The sequence below is a fragment of the Benincasa hispida genome, chromosome 7, assembly GCF_009727055.1.
Source record: "Benincasa hispida cultivar B227 chromosome 7, ASM972705v1, whole genome shotgun sequence".
Lineage (NCBI taxonomy): Eukaryota > Viridiplantae > Streptophyta > Magnoliopsida > Cucurbitales > Cucurbitaceae > Benincasa > Benincasa hispida.
The window spans coordinates 3,171,814-3,194,647 of record NC_052355.1 but is presented as its reverse complement, the minus strand read 5'-3'; the positions used below and the strand labels follow the sequence as shown (position 1 = coordinate 3,194,647).

General features: G+C 35.0%; 1 protein-coding gene across 4 annotated transcripts; it reads right to left on the bottom strand.

Moving 5' to 3' along the window:
- Window positions 1-3,789: 3,789 nt before the first annotated feature.
- Window positions 3,790-22,279, bottom strand: LOC120081277 (NADPH-dependent pterin aldehyde reductase-like). Of its 4 annotated transcripts, none has more exons than XM_039036014.1 (5): window positions 21,968-22,275; window positions 21,215-21,284; window positions 20,928-21,121; window positions 15,541-15,713; window positions 3,790-4,060 (listed from the first exon to the last, which is right to left on the bottom strand). In XM_039036014.1, the coding sequence occupies exons 1-5, from the start codon at window positions 22,193-22,195 to the stop codon at window positions 3,961-3,963; spliced, it is 765 nt and encodes a 254-aa protein (XP_038891942.1). In that variant the 5' UTR covers window positions 22,196-22,275; the 3' UTR covers window positions 3,790-3,960. The 4 variants fall into 4 exon arrangements, with proteins under 4 accessions (XP_038891942.1, XP_038891941.1, XP_038891939.1 ...); XM_039036013.1 differs by lacking the exon at window positions 3,790-4,060 and adding an exon at window positions 11,744-14,315 and having other exon boundaries at window positions 21,968-22,279; XM_039036011.1 differs by lacking the exons at window positions 3,790-4,060; window positions 15,541-15,713; window positions 20,928-21,121; window positions 21,215-21,284; window positions 21,968-22,275 and adding exons at window positions 11,744-14,315; window positions 14,575-15,034.
- Between the last annotated feature and the right edge of the window lie 555 nt (window positions 22,280-22,834).

The window sequence follows — 22,834 nt, the reverse complement described above, 5'->3', positions numbered from 1 at the left end:
GTAGGAAATGATCCATGTGTCGAGCAACTAAGCATCGAGTATGAAAAACTATACGATCACATAACTAATGACTATTCGTTGAGCACGAAAGTCTACATGATCGTTCAACAAGCGAATAGGTGATCTTGTAGCAAACGCAATACGATCGTGTATCAAATTCTATAGGATCACATAGCATTAGCTATGCGATCACTTAGCAAATACTACACGATCGTGTAGCAAAAGCTACCTGATCGCATACAAAAGCTACCCGATGGTTTAGCAGTAGCTACACGATCTTGAACCTGTGGTTCATCTTCTCCATTGGAACAACGCAATGCAACCCTTTTTTGAAGCAACCCGAAACATCACGAACGACTCAAAACATACAAATTACAGACTCGATTGCAACAATTAATGACCAAAAAATGTTGGGGTCCTTACAAACCAAATTTGTAAATGATAGAAAGCCTTAAACAGAGAGTTCTATCTCGAAACATCCATCAACAAAACATCCACAACCATTCATCACATAAACAGAATGCAAATAATAAAATCCACCATTACTATAAGACAATTCGATACAAGAATGGAATTTGGAATAAAAAAACCTACAACCTGGCTCTGATACCAATTGAAGGAACTTATGTGACTGGCTCTGATACTAATTGAAGGAACTCATGTGAGGAAAACCTTAAGTAGATGCGGATCGGCCAAATTCCATTAATTATTGAATACAAAGTTTACAGTAAATAGACAATAAGAGATGCATTTAAAACTAAATTACAACATGCTTTATAAGAAAAGGGTTTTAAGAAACCTCACCTTTGAAGACCTTTTACTTCACGTTTTCCCTCGAACGGATTCATTCTTGAAGACCTTCTGCAAGATTAATCTCGAATAAAATCCCGGACACTACCACAATAAAATCTTGGTATTCTCAAGGTGAGAGCCCAGGAGCGGTTGGCTCTAACTATTTTGGTTAAGTGGGAAAAGCTTTTATGTGGAGGAAGAATATTGAGAATTCTCAATGAACTCAAAACAAATTACATAACTCTTCTATCTTTCTCACTCAATCGTTCAATCACAACAATCACCAAGAAGAAGAAAACGATTTTCTTTTAATTCTCTTTTTGCCAAATAGAATAACCACCCCTACTAATGTGGGTGGAGAGAAAAGATGAGGAAAGGAGTGACTCCCTTCCTTATTATTCAAATAATAATAATAATATAAATATAAATATGATAACTAACTTATCATACTATATATATTATATTATATGTTATATCAAATATAACATATAACCTATAGTTTTAATATTGTATCACATATAATATAAACTTAGTTTCTTTTCTCTTTTATATGATATTTAATATAAATCTCATTTATTTTAAATTTAACAACTATGAATCCCATTCATAGAAAATATATTTGAATCTCATTCAAATATTTATTTCTTCCCATTAAGCTATAATGTATCAAATACATTATGACAATTATATCACATATAATTTAAACAGTTTAATTATATCATATATAATTTAATCCCTCTATTAATTTGAACAATTCAAATTAATCCAAAAATTGATTCTCAATTAAATCCTATTGAGCTACAAAGGGGACCTCATGGACCTGTAGCTTGAAGCTCCAACAGTACATGAATAATTAATTGAACTCTTTAATTACATTATTCACCATATGTTAACTGTTTGGCACTTCATTAAAGACTGACAGCTGCATTCTTCGTACTACAGATATATTTCTGTATCCATTGGATATATCCAATCAATAGTACGATGACTTTTCACAAATTGCTCTTAAGTACAGCTGGGTCAAATTACCGTTTTGCCTCTATAGTTACATTTAACTTCTTAAGTACCATTGATCCCTCTAATAAACAATAGATCATAGTCCTACTATAACTAAACCCCTCTAGCGTCAGGCGAGGGTGTGACGCCACATTCTTCAAGACCGGGAATCAGCCCTTAAGAGAGAAATTTATCTACTTTCCCCTGCCTCGGGGAAGGAGTGAATTCCATCTTGTGTAGCTGTGTTCCTAACTCTCCAATCAGACGAATCCCTAAAATAGTAGGCTTCTTAAGTCGGCGATCTGGTCACTCTCACCCATACAAATCAAAGGACTGCCCTCATAGGTAGGAGTTCACAACACACTCAGGATTCAAGTCATATTACCTATGGTCATCCTAGTGAAATGTAAGTCTTTATTATGAAGGCGTTATATAATGAGACTGAACATTTTGTGGTCTGGTTTTATACAAACTTTGTCTAGAATATGCCCGCTCGCATGTCTATATATGAATGATCAAGATCATATCATTTGTAGCACTTTACAACAATTGTAATACCTACAAAGCACGTCATACTCATAGTGTCACCAGGATAAGGTATCCATCCTTATCCATCTACTATAGACCATTTAGCTAATCATTTAAATATGATCCACCCGTATGTTTCTACATATATGGTTAAGAGCTACAAGATAACCTTAGATGTTAATTTATTGGTTTGTAGGTTTAATGCAACTAAACGTCAAATAAAACATCACATATTTTATTTGATAAATCAAATGTTTGTGCAATATAATTACAAACTATTGGACTCTACGAGATTTAGGGCATCAACCCCAACATAATCAATAGCCCCAAATCCATCATTAGAGAACCACTTGCCTTGAACTAAAATCAAATGCTAAGTAGACAAAATTCTCTTTAGCGCACGAAAGAGGAGAAAATAGATTTAAAATATTTTTAAAAATGATTAGAAAAACATTTCCGAGGGTACGCTAAAAAAGGAACATATTCTTTCCCCAACCATTTGCTATTTCATGTTAAGAAGATGTGAAAACGCCTCTCTCTCTATGAGAACTGTTCACTCCAAGGTATGAAGTGAGAGAAAATTTGGAAAGTAGAGGTTTTGAATAAGAACGACCTTTTCATTTATCACGTTTTTCCATATTGATATTGAATATTGAAAAGTAATATAAATTGGAGATGTAAAAAAATTACCAACTTGACCCTTAGACCAAGTGTTATATTTTGTTATTTACTTAAATCATCTTTTGGCAGAGAAGGGTGGATTATTAGTTTCGACGATTTGGAAGATATAGTTGGGGGACATATATGGTTAAGTTCCATTTGTATACTTAGTGGAATTTGGCATATATTAACTAAACCCTTTGCATGGGCTTGCTATGCACTTGTATAGTCTGGACAAGCTTACTTGTCTTATAGTTTAGGTGCTTTATTTGTTTTTGGTTTTATTGCGCACTCATCTTGCAAAGAAAAATCTATATAAGAATTCCAATGGTATGTTGAATTTCTATTAATATAGCCCTTCCTCATTTTATCAAGAGGAATACTTAGATGCAATCCGGTTGCGCCTATGTACCCTACTTCTCTTTCCTACACATACATAAAAAAAATTTTTTTTTTTTTTTTTTTATCATAGTCCCTTTCCTATCTATACACACAAAAAAAAAAAGATCTTTTTAAAAAAAAAAGATCTTTTAAAAAAAAAAAAAGATCTCTTTATTAATTTTTTTTTAAAAAAAATGATAGGCATCAATTTTTAATTAATTGCTGCAAGAGGTGCATCATCGATGGTTGTAGTCCAGCCGGCACCAAGTATTTTCCTTTTACTAATCAATCTCCACCATTTGTTCATTTAACCTTCATTCCATGGCCAAATTCAAATTTAGTTTCAACCTCTTTTTAAATCTCATTTTCCCTCTCTTTTGACCACATCTCCTCTTCAAAAACTTAGTGAAGAATTTGCTCTAATACTCATGGTTGATCATTCTTTAAAGCCCTATTTCTAAGATTAGGACTTACGTATCACTGAATTATGCTCACTCTGGTCTATAGTTCACACATTAAGTATTCATGTTCAGCCAAGTATCATTTGTATCAAAATTAGATAAAATTAAATTTGAGTAACCTCTAAAAGGAATAAAGACAAAATTACTCAAGTTTGGGCAAAGTGCCTGGATCTTCAACAGTGAGAGATGCTCCATTGTCAAGTGCAGTGAGATTAAGAATCATTGTTGCTGCTTTAGAAGCCCTATTACAATAATATCAAATATGTAAATGCATCAATATTCATAAAAAAGAAAGAGCCATATTTTATTTGCTTTATACATTTTTTATTTGTATAAAAATATTTTACATTGCTTGAGAGGTTAGTTTTTATTGAAAGTTGAAAGCAAATAAACAATAGGTCTGTTTGATAGAAATTATATTTTTTGGATTTTGGTTTTTGTCTACCTGTTTTGCTATAATTTTTTACTATAGTTTTTTTTTAAAAAAAAACTTTTCTTCAAGATAATATTTGAACTGATAATAAAATTCTAAAAAAACAAAATTTTTATAAAATACATGTTTTAGTTTTCCAAACTTGACTGGGTTATACCCTAAAATGGAAGATAAACAAAGAAATCTACTTATGAATGTACTGTTTTTAAGCCTAATTTCTCGAACCAAAATCAAAGCATATCTATTTTGAAAACTATTTTGTTTTTTTTTTTTCCATTTTGAAAATGTTAGCTTATAAACTAATTCCACTATGTGTTTGGTTAGTTATTTAAGTACATTTAACAATATTTTCAAAATCTACACAAAATGTAAAAAACTTAAGGGAAAAAATAGTTGTTAAAAGCGTGTTTTTCTTTCCGAAATTTGGCTTAAAATTTAAAAATTAAATTATAAATTTAGTTCATAAATTTCGATATTTATATGGAAAGGAAATAGACACCCAACAAATAGTGTATTAAGCCAGCCATAAATTTCTGCCAAACTTTGTGTTTTATAAAATTCTCTGATTAATAAAATACATAATAATGTACTTAATCTAATGTGTTGTTGAATATTGTTGGGCTGCTTAAAGTTTCTGAACGAAATTTAAGATTGGTTGAAAATATAATAACGAAAATTAGACATTTAAAAATAAATAAACAAATTTCAAAGTATAGAAACCAAACTGATATTTTAACCTTGAATTCTTTTTATGGCCTTTCTTGACAAGAACACTAATAAAGCATTGCTCCATTAAAAAAATACTGGCCTTCATTGTAGGTGTGTACATGGGTTAAGTTAGGCCGGATTAGAGGGTTTTTTAAACCAACCCAAGAGTTTGGGTTTGTCAAATACCTAACCCATTAGTTTTGTACCATAGGCCAACCCAACCCATATATTTTCGGGTTGGGTCACCAGGTCGATTTGATTTGTGGCTGAGGAAATAGAAATCGGAAGAGAGTAAACTCAATGAGTATGAGATCGATTTTTCGACTGCTAGGTGGTGTTGGTATTGGTTACTGGTGAACGAAATTAGAAGATGGAAGATGAAACGCAGGAGAACAAAGAGCGACGATTGAGAGTTAAGCAAAAACTAGAAGACAATACCTTGATGAAGAAGAAATGAAAAAGACACCGGAAGAAATTGAAAACTAATGTTTGTGAGTCGTGAGGTGTCCATTGAGAGTGATAACTGAGAAGCATTGAAGTGAAGGGCTGTTAGCGAGTCAATGATTTTCGGGCAGCATGGAATCATGTAAATGTGAGCGTTGAAATAGAAGAAGATGATGAAAAATGTTTGACTAGAACCTGAATGCGAGAACGTGAACATGATGGAGTGCTAGAATTGAAGAAGAACATGAAGAACTTGCTGCTATAAGAGATAGGAAGATGGAATCGGGAAATTTGTAATAATGACCCATTTTTTGGGTCTAAAATGTCAAATGACTCATTTTTAAAAAATAATATCAATTGACCCTCAGCTGACATTATCGTCATACCAAATTACATGAATTTCCCTTACCTCTTTGTCTTCTTACCTTTTTACTGAAAACCAACCAAAACTAAAAACTCTTCATTCAAATATCCCAAGGCTAACGGCTTCGTATCACTCATAAACTAAAAACTCTTTAGAATCCATCATTTTGGCTTGCAAATAATTCAACTACCGCCGAAAAATCTAATCTGATCGGTAAATCTTTCAATTTGTGCCTGAAAATGTCTTAAATCGATCGGTAATGGGGCTTTGTGAGTCGTTCTAGGTTTAGAAATACTGTGAACCTATGGTTTTTTTTTTCCGATGTGTTCTATGGTTGAAGACGAGTAGAAAGAGTTTATGAGCGAGATAAGTGAGAGTGAAATCAATAGAGCGACACCAGAAAGGGTGGGACGTTCTGGGGTTTAGAAATATTGTGAACCTATGGTTTTTTTGTTCGTTTTTCTGGGTTTCAATGTGTTCTGTGGTTGAAGACAAGTAAAAAGAGAGAATGTGAGCGAGATAAGTGAGAGTTACTAGAGAGAGCAGCACCAGAGAGAGCAACATCAGAGAGATTGATACTGGAGAAAGCGACACTAGAGAGAGTGATACCAGAGAGAGCGATACCAAAGAGAGCGATGCCAGCAAAAGTGAATACAACGAGATTTAAACAGAATGTTTTTTACAATTTTTTTTTTTCTGAAGGAGTTTACTAATTGAATCTTTATTTCATGTAGGAGTGAATTAAGATGGCAACACGTTTCAGAATACCCGTAGCCAACCGATTTTCCAGTCAAGTAATGAGCTTGGCCCACATTGCTAAAGCAAATAAGATTGTGAAGGAGAAGTTTACCCCAAGGAAATTAGACATGTTCAAGAGAACAGTTTTTGGGTGATTTGTAGACGTTGACATGGTGTTCAACAGACTAATTATCCATCATATATTGCTGAGAGAAGTGAAGAGGACGAGATCTGACTCAATGTTATTATCTGTTTGTGGAAAGGTCGTCACTTTTTTTTAAGGATGATTTTTTGTTGATGACTGGTTTGTGGCGATCCCCAACACGAGTTGATCAGAATGAGCAGTCCTCATATGAACTTGCAATCAAGTATTTTTGGTAGTTATAATAGAGAGTAAGAGCAGGGATATCCTATACAAAGAGTTTGTATAAGACCTGGACCATGAGATGTTTAGACTCTGTATATAACGCCGTTGATACTAGAGACTTACATCTCACCTAAACGATCATAGGTGACATGACTTCAATCCTGAGTGAGTTGGGAACTCTTGCCATTGAAGGTAGTCCTTTGATTTGTTTGGGTGTGAGTGGTCAGGTCGCCAATCAAACCTATCATTTTGGGGATTCGTCTGATTTGGGAGCTGGGAACTCAGCTACACAAGATGAAATTCACTCCTTCCTCGAGGTAAGGGCAAGTAGATAGATAGCTCCCTTAAGGGCTGATTCCAAGGATTGAACGATGTGGCACTACACACCTTCTCTTGGCCCGAGAAGTGTTCACACATAGTTGGACTATGTTGTATTGTTCATTAAAGGAATCAGTGGTACTTAAGGAGTAAGATGTAACTACAGGGGAAAAACGGTAAATTGGCTCCAACTGTACTTACGAGCACCTGTGAAGGGTCATCGTACTCATGATTGGTTATATCCGAAGGACACAGAAATATATCTGTGGTAAGAAGAGTTCAGTTGTTGGTCTTTAGTGGACTGTTTGGCAGTTAACGGATGGTAGATCTCATGGCTAAAGAGTTTAGTCAACTATTCATGTACCATTGGAGCTTCGATCCACGGGTCCATAAGGTCCCCTAGATAGCTTGAATAAAGTCGAGAATCAGTTTTTGGGTCAGTTTGAAATGTTCAAATTGACAAGAGGGAGTTCGATTATATATGATATAATTGAACTGGTTAATTATATGATATAATTAACTAAATGTATGAGATACTTTATATTAGAGGAAATTAGATATAAATATGATTTATATCAAGTGGAGGAGAAATTACTATAGTAGATATATGATATTAAACTATAGGGTAAGAATATAATATGATTATATTTATTTATTAATTAAATTGATTAATTATGTGATAATTGGCCGAAATCTTCTCCTCGATCGTGTGTTAGTAGGAAATTCAGTATTCGGTTATTGTAACCGAAGAATAAAATGAAAATTTGTTTCATTTTGCAAAAGTTCAAAAAAATCACAATCGGTGTGAAAACGTTTTGATCACTTAGCTGAGAGCCTATACGATAGAGTTTCATCGCTTAAATGATCGCACACCCGTGTCTAAACGATCGCTTAGCTTTTCTAAACGATCGCCTAGCGTGCCGTGTTTTTTAAACGATCGTTTACCTATTACTAGACGATCGCTTAGTAAAACCTACACGATCTTGTAGCTTTATCTAAACGATAAACATCCCTGCTATACGATAGCATTCTCTTCCACTTGCTTATCGTTCTACACGATCAGCCCATTCTTCCTTCCTCTACCGAATTCAATAAAGACCACGCTTTGGATACTCACTTCGAGAATACCAAGGGCTCTAAGTGGTGGTGCCATCCCCACTCTTGCTTTCTCGTGCTTGTTCGTGTAGATGATTGTATTGCCGTAGCCGACTGTATTATTGGGCGATAGAGAATGTAGAGGTTCTTCCCGCTGCGTTGAGTTCGAAATTGAAGAGAGTCTTCAATTGGTATGTGAACTCTTGTATTTTATTTATCAAAGCATGCTGTTAATTAGTGTAAATTACATAACTCTTTATTACAACATGTTTTTGGTATTTCAGTTACAATGAAATCAGAAAGATCCGAATGCGCTCATGGATGCTTTTCGTTAAGAGTTCCTTTACCTTACATGTCCGTCTACTTGAAGAAAAATACAACGAGTTGGAGTTTGAAAATGATGAAGATGTTGTGAAGATCACAGTAGTCTACTATACTGAGGTTGCAATGATGGAAAAGAACAAACAGAAAATTGCAGTGGACCTCAAACGTTTTAAGGACATTCAAAATTAGAGTACTACAATAGTCTTGATTGGGGTACCATTATTTGGGAGAGGACACTGGATGCCCTAAAGACGACGTTGAATGATAAGAGCAGTCTATACAAGACGAAGGTGAAAGGAAATAAAAATTACGTTTTAAAGTACTCTTTGCGTGGATTTCCACAAGCATTCCAAGTAAATTTGCTTAACATAATGATCGTGTTGTTTGATTTAATATTACTATTGTTCTTAATATATGTTAAATTTTATATAGGTATGGGCGTACAAAATCCTAGTTGCATCGATAGCTGGGAACATTGCAGAGCAAAGGAGCAAGGTGGATTTGCCCTACATATTACGATGGTCATGCTCCCACTTAGTGTCCTTCAAAGTACTCGAGAGAGAGATATTCGAGTCTAACAATGTACGTTTACTCTATGCATAATATGTTTATCTGGTTGTTAATTTGACACTAACCAGTTTACTGGGTTGTTAATGCAGATAAAGGTTAAAGAGGGTACTGTCATGAGAGACGCTGAGAGGAAGTTTCGGGATACCCCAGTGGACAGACGACCTATATTTGATCTACGTGCAGATGATGATAGTGCTAAAAGTGGCAATAGGTCATCTAGTGATGGGGGTAGTTCTGAAAGTGAAAGTGACGGGGTGATGATCATCGTGGAGATGACTACGATGAATGTGGAAGGGTGGAGGAAGGGGATGAACACAGGCATTCTGAGCACGAGGATGCTGAATGTGGAAGGGTGGAAGGAGAGATATACACACCTAGTGATGATACGTTCCATGATGTGGTAGGAGACGTACGCGTGTTCGTGAACTCATCATTTTACTTTATTAATTGAAGGGTTCCATAGTGAATGAGAAGACGACGAGATCACCCATCCCATCTCGGGATCCCGATACCAATAATGCGACTGCCTTTGATACACCCATCCCTCTTGTAAAGCCTCAAAATACCACCACTTCACCTACTCCTATCCCCCCTCTAGAGCCCGATACCACCACAATATCACCAACTGACGTCGAACCTATAGAGGCTGATGTCCCATAAATAGAGCTTAACATGTCTGCCTTACTCACCATGCCACATATACATGCCGACATGTCTGACATCCCAGAGGCCGACACTTCTGGGATTGTTACGACCACATAAGAAGTTACATTGGTGAGTAATTTATTCATCAATAATATGTGTTTATATTTTTATATTTCTTGATGAGTAACTTTTTGTTATCTGTTTATGTAGGAATCTCGAAGAATTAGTTGTATAAGGAAAGCTGTTGATAAATATACACCTCCAGCTCAAGTAAAGAAGAAAAGTGTTGTTAAGCATCCTCTCCCAAGTGTAGCTAGTCACTATCAGAGCGATTGTCGCATGACGTTCCACACAATATCGTTACAGAAATGATGGGCTAGATCTCAGATGAGAATACCAACAACGAGGTTCGAGAGAACTCCTTTAAACCACTCACCAAGCAATTCTTCAAGGAATTGATTTGCCCGAGTTCTTGGGTTTAGTGCGATATAAGTTTCCTAGTCTTGACTTCTTTACAGTTGGATATCTTGTAGTTTTACTGCCATAGTAATTTTTGTGCAGACCATAAATACTTTATTTTATTTTATGAAAGAAAAATTTTATACCCGGCCTGACATGTGCATGCACAAGTTCACCATCTTGCCAATTGGTGTAACGGTAAATTTTGATATATTTTGTTGTGCAAAGTCATTTTACTATGGTATATTTCATTACTTAACTTCTCATTTTATTTGGCAGAGTCACCTTAATGCTCGTGTGGGGTATTTAAACGAATAAAGAATAAGACACTTCTGAAGGCTACCCTAGCATGGGAGGATGAAGACACGTACAAGGACTACATCATCGGTAAATTCGATGTCAAATGGGCAGATGTGGATTTCGTTTATACAACAATGAATATCAGTGAGCACTGGATGGTCCTTGCAATGGACATTAACAGAGGCCATATATTCGTGTTCGATTCACTTCCGTCATACACACCAATGACAAAGCTGGTGAAGTGGCTAGAGCCATTGACTGTCACAGTACAATCCCTACTTCACTACTGTGACATGGATCATTCAAAGCTGGACCAATCCACAGCCCGTTGGAAAATATCGCGACCTATGAATGTCAACATACAACACGGGTTGCTTGATTGTGACATCTTTGCAATAAAATTACTAGAACACCTGGTGACTGACGTTGATTCGTCCGTAATCACTTAGGGGAAGATGAGTGAATATAGGATGTAGTTAGCGTGTCAATTATGGACGAACACTTCATATTTTTTGTGTATAGAACATGTATTTTTTATTGTATTTTTTGTGTACGTAAGAACGTGTATTTTTTATGTATGTAAAAACATGTATTTTTTATGTATGTAAAACATGTATTTTTTATGTATGTAAAACATGTATTAACTTTATCAAAATTCAAAGTTTAAAGTTCAATATTCTACATTTTATCAAAACATGTATAATTGAGCTACTGCTCTTTTCATTATATCAATGGTATATAGAACATTATATCAAAGTTCAAGCATTGAGAGAGCGAGACTTTGAGAGAGAGCGAGATTGAGAGAGAGCGAGATTGAGAGAGCGAGATTTTGAGAGAGAGAGCGAGATTGAGAGAGTATGAAGTTATTGTTTTTTGTTACAAGTATGAAGATTGATAGAGTATGAAGATTGAAAGAACAAGATTGAGAGAGTATGAAGATTGAGAGAGCGAGATTGAGAGAGTATGAAGATTGCTATTATAGAAATACTCCAGCTTGTTATTGTTTTTTGTTTTCAAGATGAAAGTATGAAGTATGAAGTGTTACAAGATGAAAGTATTAAGTATGAACTGTTACAAGTATGAAGTATGAAAAAGTATGAAGTATGTTACAAGTATGAAAAAGTATGAAGTATGTTACAAGTGTGTTACAAGTATGAAAAGGCATGAAGTATGTTACATGTATGACATATGAAAAATCGATCAATGGTATTTATAACAAATGAAATGTTACAAGTTAGTTATAAACTAAACTAGATGAGAGGTGTTTGTGTCACGGTTTCTGGCATTTTCACGTCGCACGGTTGTGAGCGGTTCGCTAACAATTTGGCGATTATGCCCATAATTCCCACACCAACCACATTTTCATTTGTCTGCAAAATTCTCTTCTGGATGGTACTCTTTCACTCTCCGTCGCCCGACTTGTGCCACAAACTTCAGAGGAAGGATAGTCTTTTCTACATATCCAGGAGGTCCCTTCCATTCAGATATGTGGCCAAGTGGATTTATAGGCTCCGCATACCCAGTCATTAGAGAGTCCACTGTATAAAATCAACTGCAAAAACTCGGGATGGGTATATTTCATTCCTTGGTAGCAACAATTGCATGCAAATACGAGATACCAAGTGAGTCGAATTCCTTACACGTGCATTCCTTCATGTAAAGATTGACAATACTGTCCAATCGATTATCTCGCACGTGGACCTGATAACAATCAATGGGCTAAACTCGATATCGTCTGCCTTATCGGTCTCACTTGCCAATTGGGTTTCACAGTAGTCAGGGTGCAATGTCGTTCGAGATGCCCAGTAATTTCTTCGTTCATAGAACCACGATTGGAGCATTCCTCTAACATGTTCAATCAAGCATACTATGGGCAATAGTCGATACTCTTTAGTTAATGAAATGAAACACTCTGCACTTTTGGATGTCATGTTATCATATACTCATTCTATTTAGCAAACCCGTGCCCACCTTTGAAGACCGATGTCTTCCAAATATTTTGTGACAACACCTCTAAAAAATTATGGAGTTCGTCCCATTTTGTCTGGAACTCTGTCATGTGAAATGCCATTACTATATCTCTAAATATCCCAACAACCGTGCTATCCTTAAAGTTTGTAACAAGATTTTGTTCTATGTGCCATGTGCACAATCCATGAAATTTCGTAGGAAAAAATACACAAATAGCATTTATGATAGATACCATCCGATCAGACACAAACACCAGATTATTGGATTATCCGATACTACATTTCAAGTTTGACATAAATCATTTCCATGATCGATCGGTTTCATTGTCCACTATTGCATATGATAGTGGGTATAATTGATTGTTACCGTCCATAGAAACCGCAACCAATATGGTGCCTTTGTATTTTCCTTTCAAGTGCGACCCATCAATAATTATCACAGGTCAACAGCTTGCGAAACCTCTAATACAAGGCCCTAATGCCATAAACATATACTTGAAATGCACCTCATCTTCAAGTTTGATTCAAAGACTGTACCCAGATTATCTATTTTTAACACTTCTCCATAAGCATGTAGTATAGAGTATGAATATTCTGGAGTATCTCTAGTGAGATCATACACGACTTCCCTTGCACGCCACACTTTATCATAACTTATGTTCACGCCATAATCTCTCCTCATATCCTCAATGATATGACAATGTTTATAAATATGTCCTATTCCCATGAACTTATCTTTAATCAACTGACTAATAATCGTAGCAGTTACTTATTTATGGTCGTGATTCATAATTCCAATGGAACATGTGTGCGAACTACAGTACTTTGTGATCTTGAATATATCAGACCCTTCCATTTTCACTACATGAAGGCTCTACTTACATGTCTCCCTAATACATTTGACTATGAATAGAGATTTGGTTGACTTCCTGACCCTAAATTCAAAATTTTTGTTGATGGACAGAACAGATAATCTCATTTTCAAGTCATTTTTGCTAAAAAATAGTTGACCAACTTCAACGTCCTCTATCTCAAATGAAGAGGTACCAGGCATAATCAACTCTGTCCTATGACTTGAAGATACAGATGGTGGAACCACTGAAGCTGCTGTAGAATGACGCACATCTCCATGATCACGATCCATTTCATTCAATCCTGTTGGTTGCTCATTCACATCAACTGAAGGACTACAACTTTGTTCTGGATGACCACAATCCATATAATCAAATATATATGGTATTTCATTACCAACAACTGAAGTACCGCCCAATTCTGAATTCAATCTTGTTAGATTAGTGCGATCGTTGTCTAGTGATAATATTGATGGTACAGTGTTGGTAGACAATGGAATATCATATTCTTCCTGACGATACTGATATGATTCCTTGTATTGTCTCTCCATAGTCGTATCATCATAACTCACATTTCTAAACCCCATTCTAATATTTTCGTCCACATTCGATTTCAGCGTTACAGATAACTGAAGTCTACTAAGGTCTTCTCGGAAAAGAAGGAAGCGAATACCATCATCATTCCTTATGTATTGTGGAGGGGCTTCATATTCAAGCTTATATTTAACTTTCAGTATAAGATCAAACTCTGAAGAACTGACATTTGTAACCCCGTAAATGTGAGATTTAATTTCTTCATACTTCAATGAAACAGGCACAAGGATTCCTGCCAACTGTCCCCTAATACACGAACTTTCATTCTCATCCCAATCACCTCCGTATATCGAATAAGTATACACTTTTTTGTCATCCTACAAAGCAAGAGAACATTTGTCATTAAGTTGTACAAGAAATTGAAGTGTACTCTCGTTCTCTCTTAATCTCGTTCTCTCTTAATCTCGCTCTCTCTTAATCTTGCTCTCTCTTATTCTTGTTCTCTCTCTTTCTCTTGCTCTTTCTCACTCTCGTTCTATCTCTCGCTCTCTCTCTTCCAATACAAAATTTCGTAATGTTACCTTTTCAGAAATAACACAGCAAAAATAATTAAATAGACTCAAAATAATGAAACACCTTTCTGAAAAACCTGTTCCGTTCTGAAAAAGCCTCGTCTTGGAAATCCCCATTCGAAAAATCTCCGTTGAACGAAACACCGTCGAAAACCAGAGAAGTCATCACCGTTGAAATGAAGTTTAGAGTTTAAAGAAATCACCACTGTATTGAGTTTAAGTATTATTGATTTGAGGCTTCCGTCGTGAAAATTGTCAAACCATTCGTACATTGACGAGCAATCACATCAAACCAGGGAATTTCAAGCGAGAGCGAGAGTGTTTAATCAGACAAGAGCAAGATTTACCTCGTGAGGTTGGTGTAAGGGCAATTTACGTTACTTGGTATGGCGATGATGTCAGCAGAGGGTCAATTGACATTATTTTATAAAAATGGGTCATTTGACATTTTGGACCCAAAAAATGAGTCATCCGTACAAATTTTCCAATGGAATCGTGGTTATATATATATAGGCGGATTTTCACAAATGAAAAAAATAAGAGAAACTATTTATACAAAATAACAAAATTTTAATCTTCTTTGATAGAAACTAACATGTTTATCAATGTCTATCAGTGATAAAAAGTGGTAGAAGTCTATTACTGATAGACATTGATATCAGTATTTTTTTTTTTATTTTTATAAATAGTTTGACATTTTTTCTATCGTGTAAATTTTTCACATATATATAAAAGAAAAGGAAAGACATGATTCGAGTCGGGTCGGGTCAACCTAGCTAGTCAAAACGTTTATGAACCCGAGACCTTACTTAAAATGCTATTTTGAAAAATTATCAATCAACCCAATCTAATCCTTACAGTTTGGGTTGGATAATCAGTTGGTCGCATTATCGGATTTTTTGAACACTTATACATTATCCTTCTTCAACCTTTAGTTTTATTTTCATTCAATCTTCCTAATTTCTGAACATATATTAATTTTTTCTTTCGAGAAAAATAGGCAAATTTAAATATGAATGAAATTTCTTACCAATGTTGAGGTGATTGATATTTTAGAGCAAGTTCGCCAAGACATGAAACCAGCATGTCAGTGTATATGATGCCTGGATCTAAGCTCACAATCGCCATTCCCTCTGGCACTTCTTTTGCTGTAGCTTTGCTTAGTCCTTCAACCCCCCACTTTGATGCACAATACGGTGCAAACTGCAAAATAGAATATATATATATATATACTCAATAATAAAATTAGGTTTCCAATGCTCAAAATACTTCATACTCTTGACAAGGGAAAATATATAGTTTATAAACCATTGCTTGATGTCATCCTAACAACTGGCACAAAGCTTTCTACTATCCCTGTTTAGGTAAGAGGTTCTACCATAATTCACATATTGTCAATGAAAACAATTGGATGATATCTTCATTTGTGCTCATAATAAATGTTGATATATTGATATTTTATTGATAAGTCAAATGTCTTATAATGTAGAATACATGGGTAAATATACCCAAAATGAAATAAGTAAAAAAAATCTAAATTAGCCTAACTAATTTAAAGATAATTGACAACTAATAATATTCATATATGGCAACACCCTCCTAAAACTAAATGGTAGAGTAGAGACCAATTTGAGTTTGTGAAGCAGCTAAGTGAAACGAAAACCGAAGAAAAATTTGAAATCAAATCATGGTGATCTGGACTGAAAATAAAAAATTCACAAAGAATAGAAACACGAAGAACTTTTGGGCTTGAAACACAAACCACGGATGATAGATTTGAAAAAAGGAATTGAGATTCAAGAATGCAAATCTCAAAAAGAAGAAGAAAAAAAAAAAATGACCCCGAACTAAAAGCAAAGGCTTAAACCTGTGCACGAAAAAGAAAGATTCCAATACACAAATGAGCAAACAAATAGTAGAGCCAAACAAAAAACTATGCTTAATTGAATCAGACCAAATCAAAATGAACCAGATGGAATAAACCAAATTAGATCAGTTAGACCAAATTTGAGTAACAAAATCCCAAATCATGTTGATTTCACACTGATTTCACTGATATCATGAATGATTTGGTTTTGGTATGTACGACTGATGTGAGAAGCAGAGAACCAATAATGTGGGAGATCTAAACAGAGATACGTGAGACCTTCGGATTTGTGCAGCAGAGATCTGGATGAACTATATCTGAATTGAGGTAGGCATGAGCTTCAGATCTGTAACGGGCGGGTGTGGGTCGACGACAAATCTGGGCAGGTTACGTAGACATATCTACGTTGGCGGAAGATTTCTTGGTCAATCTGTGGTTGACAAGGTTGCGACAGATCTTTGGTCCACGAGTTATGCACCGATCTATACGTGACAGCACGAACCTAGGCGTGTGACTAGGCAGGAGGTATGCAGCTGGGCTCTGGGCATGACGACGACACCAGATCTGGACGTGACAACGCGAATCTAGACGTGGATCTTATTGCGGATAAGATCATTAACAGAAAAACCAAGTGGCGCCAGATTTTATTTTAAAACCCCACAAAACGGGACAAAATTCAGGAACGTGTTGGAAATGTCCTAGAACTCGTAATTCGTATTAAACATTCAATTTTATCAATAACAATGACTTGTTGATTTTACATTTTATTATGAAAATCCAATAAATACATCATTGGCTATAGTCTGAATGCGGTAACTTTATGTAGTGACATAAACAGGATTAAGTTGACAGTATATAGCCTAAATGGTCTATTAAGTATATGGATGAAATTGGTATCTCATCCTGGTAACACTATTGGATGTGGCGCACTCTGTAGTTGTTATCCTGGTAACACTATTGGATGCGGCCCACCTTGTAGTTGTTACAAGAAGTTGAAAGGTGCTACAAACGATGTGATCCACAAATCGTTCATGTTGAGACATGAGAGTGGGGGCATCCTATGCAATGAGTTTGCAGATAGACTGGACCACAAAAATAATCACTTTTCTTTATATCGACCGTTTACTGTTAAAACTGACTATTTCATTTATTTATTATATAACCTAGGTTAACTTGATTTTAATCCTGAGCTAGCTATGAACTTTTGTTTGTTCGGGATTATCCTTTGATTTACAAACAGTGAGAGTAGTCCAACAACACTGCTCAATAAGCTTACCATTTTGGGATAAGACTGGATGAATAGCTGGGGACATAGCCTTGCAAGATGAAATTCACTCCTAACCTATTTAGGGTTAGCAGATAGGTTGTTCTCTTAAGTACTGACTTCAGGTCTTCAACAAATGAGGCCCCCTTCTCATGATAGAGAAAGGATTTGATTCATGAAATTATGAATCAGAATTGTTCATTAGAGGATAAGTAGGAACTTAAGGGACAAGATGTAGTCATAGGGGTAAAACGGTATTTTTGACCTACCTGTGATTATGAACAACCTGTGAAGGACCGACTTACTGATTATGGTTATTAAGTTGACATATTATATCTACAGTGAGGGGAGTTCAACTATAGGCTATAGTGAGTGTCCCATTAGTTAACAAATGGGGTTAGATCGAACTAATGAGTTTAGCCGATTAATCTCGAATCGTTGGAGTCCATGATTTGTAGGTCCTTGAGGTCCCCCTACTAGCTCGTAAATGAAGATGATTATTGTGCAAATATTAATTTAATATTTGATATTGAATTAATTAATATTTTAAATTAATTTAAGAAAATCATTTTTGAATTAAAATTATTTAAAATCATTTTATGTTTTAAAAAGAAAATAGAAAAACGTTTTGCATGGTTGCACAAAATAAAAAATGAATTTTCTCCATTACCATCATCTTTATGCTCACACAAAAGCCATTAACTTCTCTCCTTTGATTCTCCAAGCATGAGCTGCAAGCCATGCACTCCACTTTTTGCATGCTCATCTATTATATATAAAGAAAAGTGGAGTCGTTGGAGAAGAGAATGAATGCACAAATTTAAGAGAAAATTTTATGTGAAGAAGAAACTATCTTCTTCAATCGACTGCTGTGAGCTCTTCTTGTTTCTTCACATTTTCAAGTTGTTCTTGAGTCCCACAACTCTACCTAAAGCTCCAAGAGCATAGTAGGGAAGGCTTTGAGGTGGTTCACAGTGATCTCAAGTGAAGATAGCAGCTGTACAAACATTTTCTTGGAGAGTTCATCAAAGGTATGTTCTGAAAACCCACTTTTTAAGAAGAGCTTGCTTTAGTTTTTGCCAAAATTAGTGAATTAGAATATTTATGGATCCTTGATACTTCCGCTACATGTTGTTTAACTCTTTCAAGACGGTGGAAAACAAACCCACAAATGGCGAAGATTGGAAATACGACGACATAATTGTGATGAAATCGTGATTGGGCAAGGTGGCATGGGACTCAGGAGATTTGGGCAGGTCGTCGGCACGATGTTAGTGATCGAAGGAGTGCACCGATGCAGTTCTATACTGAGCAGTTGTTGATACAGTTTAAACAAGGTGACAACATGTCGTTGGTGATCGAGGATGGTGACAGATTGGGCTGAGGGAGGCAGTGACTAAAGCTTATTAATATAAAACCCAAGAGAGGGCAAGCCTTGTCAAATAATGGTTGAGTGTTGTTGGATTAGACTGTGGTAGATGTGGTATGTCTCTGCGGACGGGACAATGACTCACATAAGTGATGACAGAGATCAGAAAGGCGATAATAGCTGAATAAGATAAAAGAAAAATCCTAGAGCTCTAATGTCATGGTTGTTGAGGTCAAGATCCGCAAACCTGGTAAACGATTGGTACGTGTCACTGGATTATACAATGGTAGATGTTGTTTGTCTCCATTGACGGTTGACATCAGCGAAGGCAGAGATAAGTAGACTAGGCTTCCATCTTCGGCTTTTCTGAAATACACACATGCATCATACAGACTTCTAACAAATCTAATTTTGTTCATATACTCATCAAAGTGCTTATACTAACATCTTGCAGCTTGTTTGAGACCATATAGAAATTTATTAAGTTTGCATACTAGGTTCCGTTTGCCTTCAACTTCAAAACCTACAGGCTAATTCATATAGATTACAGGATGATTCATATAGATTTCTTAATCTAACTTATCATGTAGAAAAGTTGTAGTCAAATCTATCTATTCAAGTTTATAGTTCTCGCATGCCACAATTGCAAGAAGCAATCTAATTGAAGTATGTTTAACCAATGGAGAGAAGATTTCATTGTAGTCTAACCCTTCCTTTTGTTTAAAACCCTTGGCAACTAGCCAGCCTTTAAACTTTATTCTTTCAATGTTGTTATCAACTAGGTTCAAGTTTAAAAACCTACACTTTGTTAGTACAGTTGCATTTCAGGAGAAATGTGCTAGGGAAAATTTATTTCAGAAGATGCATCATATGAAACCTAGCCCCAAACCCCTTGAACTGCACATCATCTTAGCTTTGATTGGTGGATTATAATGTGGTACTGATTAAATAAATATCTAAAATTAGAGATTAGAGTATATCATTACATACCTTCATTGAAACAAAAAACCCAGCACTTAAAAGCTTATTGCTATATTGATTGCAATCCAAATCACGACCCTTGGTACCATTAACTATTAATGATAGACGTTTTTTTGTTGTAAAAAAAACAGCACTATATTTTTAATAAAATTTTAAACCATCTCTACTAATTGAAAACTAAAAGATTGTTGGGGATTTTACTAAATTTGTGGGGATATATCTCAACCGTAATTGTTGGTAGTTTTTTATTTGGGAGGGTAGAATTAGAACTTTACATAGGGAGATGGGACCTCCATATCAAGTTTTGGTCATAAACCAATGAATTTAAAAAAAATGCCTTATTTCAAAAGTTAAACCAAACACACCCTAAGATAGTGGGCCACTAGTCACCAATGGAAGAGGATAAAAAGTGATGAGGTGGATTAATTAGTAGAGACAGAAGAAGGAGAGGAAAAGAAAAGTCCACCTAACCTAAAATTAATTTAAAATTAATTAAATGTATCATATCGCACATTTGTCATCTCAATTATGTCGGTCATTTTTCATTTAGTCAATTAATGGTCAACTTCACTTCTAAATCACTTAGAGTTGTTTTCTAAACCTCAAGAACTAAACTGTTTCGTTTGAAATGTTAGAAATCAAATAGAAACCTAACCTGAAACTTAGAAATCAAAAGTGTATACGACCTAATAATTAATATAACATATCATTCAAATCCAAACGATACTCAACGTATTAAAAAAAGGAAAAAAATATTTTATAATACCAACATGAGCCTAACTCATCGATAATTAACTTGAAGTAGTTTAAATTCTCATACTCATTAAAATTAGATTTACTTATGAGAAACCTGAGGCAAAAAGAAAAAAGAAAAAAAAAAGTAATAAAGAGTAAGTTTATAGTAGTTAAATTTGAAATAATAAAAAAGAATAATACCAGTCCATGTGCATCTCTCCCAGAAAGTGAAGACATATTGATGATAATCCCTTTGTTGGTAGAAATCATAAGTGGAATGAAATGACGCATTATATTGGCGATCCCTTTGACGTTTGTATCAATCACATTATCAAATTCTTGTGCATCCAACTCCCATATTTTCCCATTTCTATTGATCAAACCTGCATTATTCACTATCACCACACACAATATATCCTTAATTTGCATTTGTCTTCCAAACAACCTCTACAAATTTTATTAAACAAATTCAAAACAAAGTTCAATACCAATGATATTTGGTACTAATTCATTTTCCACAATAGCTTGGACAAACTCTTCAACGTTGGTGTTTGATCTCTGCACGATCAACATTTACTTTTGTTATTAGGGTGTTTATAGACCAATGGAAAACAGGGACACGAGTAACAAGGTCAAGAAAATAATAAGATTTAGACCAAAAATAACATCTTGGACCTATTTTAGGCCTAGAGAAGAGAGTTAGCTTAGGTTCCGGACAAATCAATATAATGTGTTATGTTTTGGTCAAGACCAAGGCCGAGCCTAGCAGAATAATCGATGAGGCATGTCTTGTGCATACTTTGGCCCAAAGAATCACCTCCAGGACTAAAATCTTTAGGAAAAGATATTCAATTCGATCAACCTTAACAGAACGTGCGAAACAATGCATACTTCTTGTCCTAGTGAGATGATGAATTATCCCAAAGAAACTCGATAACTCTATGAAAACAAGCTAGGTCAACCACTTCTATAAATATATCAATATAGCTCGAAGAAGTGAAGTTCATTCTCCATTCACAAACTCTTAACTTATTTCACTTATTCGCTCTCTAACTAAAGTATCAGAACATGTGTAGCAAACACCTCATTAATATGCAGGTCATTCTCTTTTTCCACCAAACAAATTAACTGTTGCAATGATCAGGGACATTTTATCCTATCTAGATTTTGTCATCAACAAATATCAGCATGTAAAAAGTCTAGAATAATGCAAGAAAGAAGATTAAAATGGATTGACAAACCACATCAACAGTGTAGAGTAAATGCTTTGCAGAAGAAACTTTAGCAAGCTCTTGTTGAAGGGAATGAAGTTTTGTTTGATCACGTGAACAACCAATAATGGTATGACCACGATTGGCTAATTCCAAGGCTAAGGCTCTTCCCAATCCTTTGCTCACGCCAGTGATCAACACCTTCTTAGTAGCTGTTGCATCTTTTGCTCCTGAGAATTCACTCAAAATGGTGGCCATGGAAAATTAAAGCTTTTGGATTCTTACAAACAATGTTTGATTTTATACAAAGAAATACATGAGAGAGAGAGAGTTTAAAAGTGTTAGGGAGAGATATGGTTTGGTTGGTGTTCATAAATATGAGGTTGATGATAATGATATGACATCGCTATAGACAATAGTATTTAAAGTTTTTGTCTTCTTTCATAAATTTAGAGACGGCCCAAAAGATTGTCTATTTCTTCCATGCATGATTCCAACACATTGTTTACTTTGTAGGTAATTTGTTACTTTTTTTTTTTGTTCTCTCGTGCAACGTGTGGTTCTTCTTTTTAGAAACTAAATTTAATCAAATAATTTAAATTTAGAAAACTATATTATATGACAAATATATTTTAGAAAATCAAAGTCATGATTTTAACTTTTTTATAATGGCAAATGTGACAATCACATACAAATCAGATAGTAGTTACATAATAATCACATAAAAATTAGATAGATGGAAGTTTTTTGTCAAGTTTGCAAAAAAAGCAAAACTTAGAGACAGGTGTCCAATTTTTCAGTTTATTTTTTTATTAAAGTTGTAATTGTCCCTTTAAATTTCATGTACGATTAATGATTACATAATTATACAATGTAATTGAATTATATAATTTGATG

Excerpts from the sequence above, each read along its gene's own strand:
- LOC120081277 (XM_039036010.1), bottom strand. The coding sequence starts at position 14,782 with ATGTACGAATGGTTTGACAATTTTCACGACGGAAGCCTCAAATCAATA. Across the intron at positions 14,316-14,587 it reads GCTTTTTCAGAACGGAACAG|GATGACAAAAAAGTGTATAC; the intron begins GTTTTTCAGAAA and ends CTTGCTTTGTAG.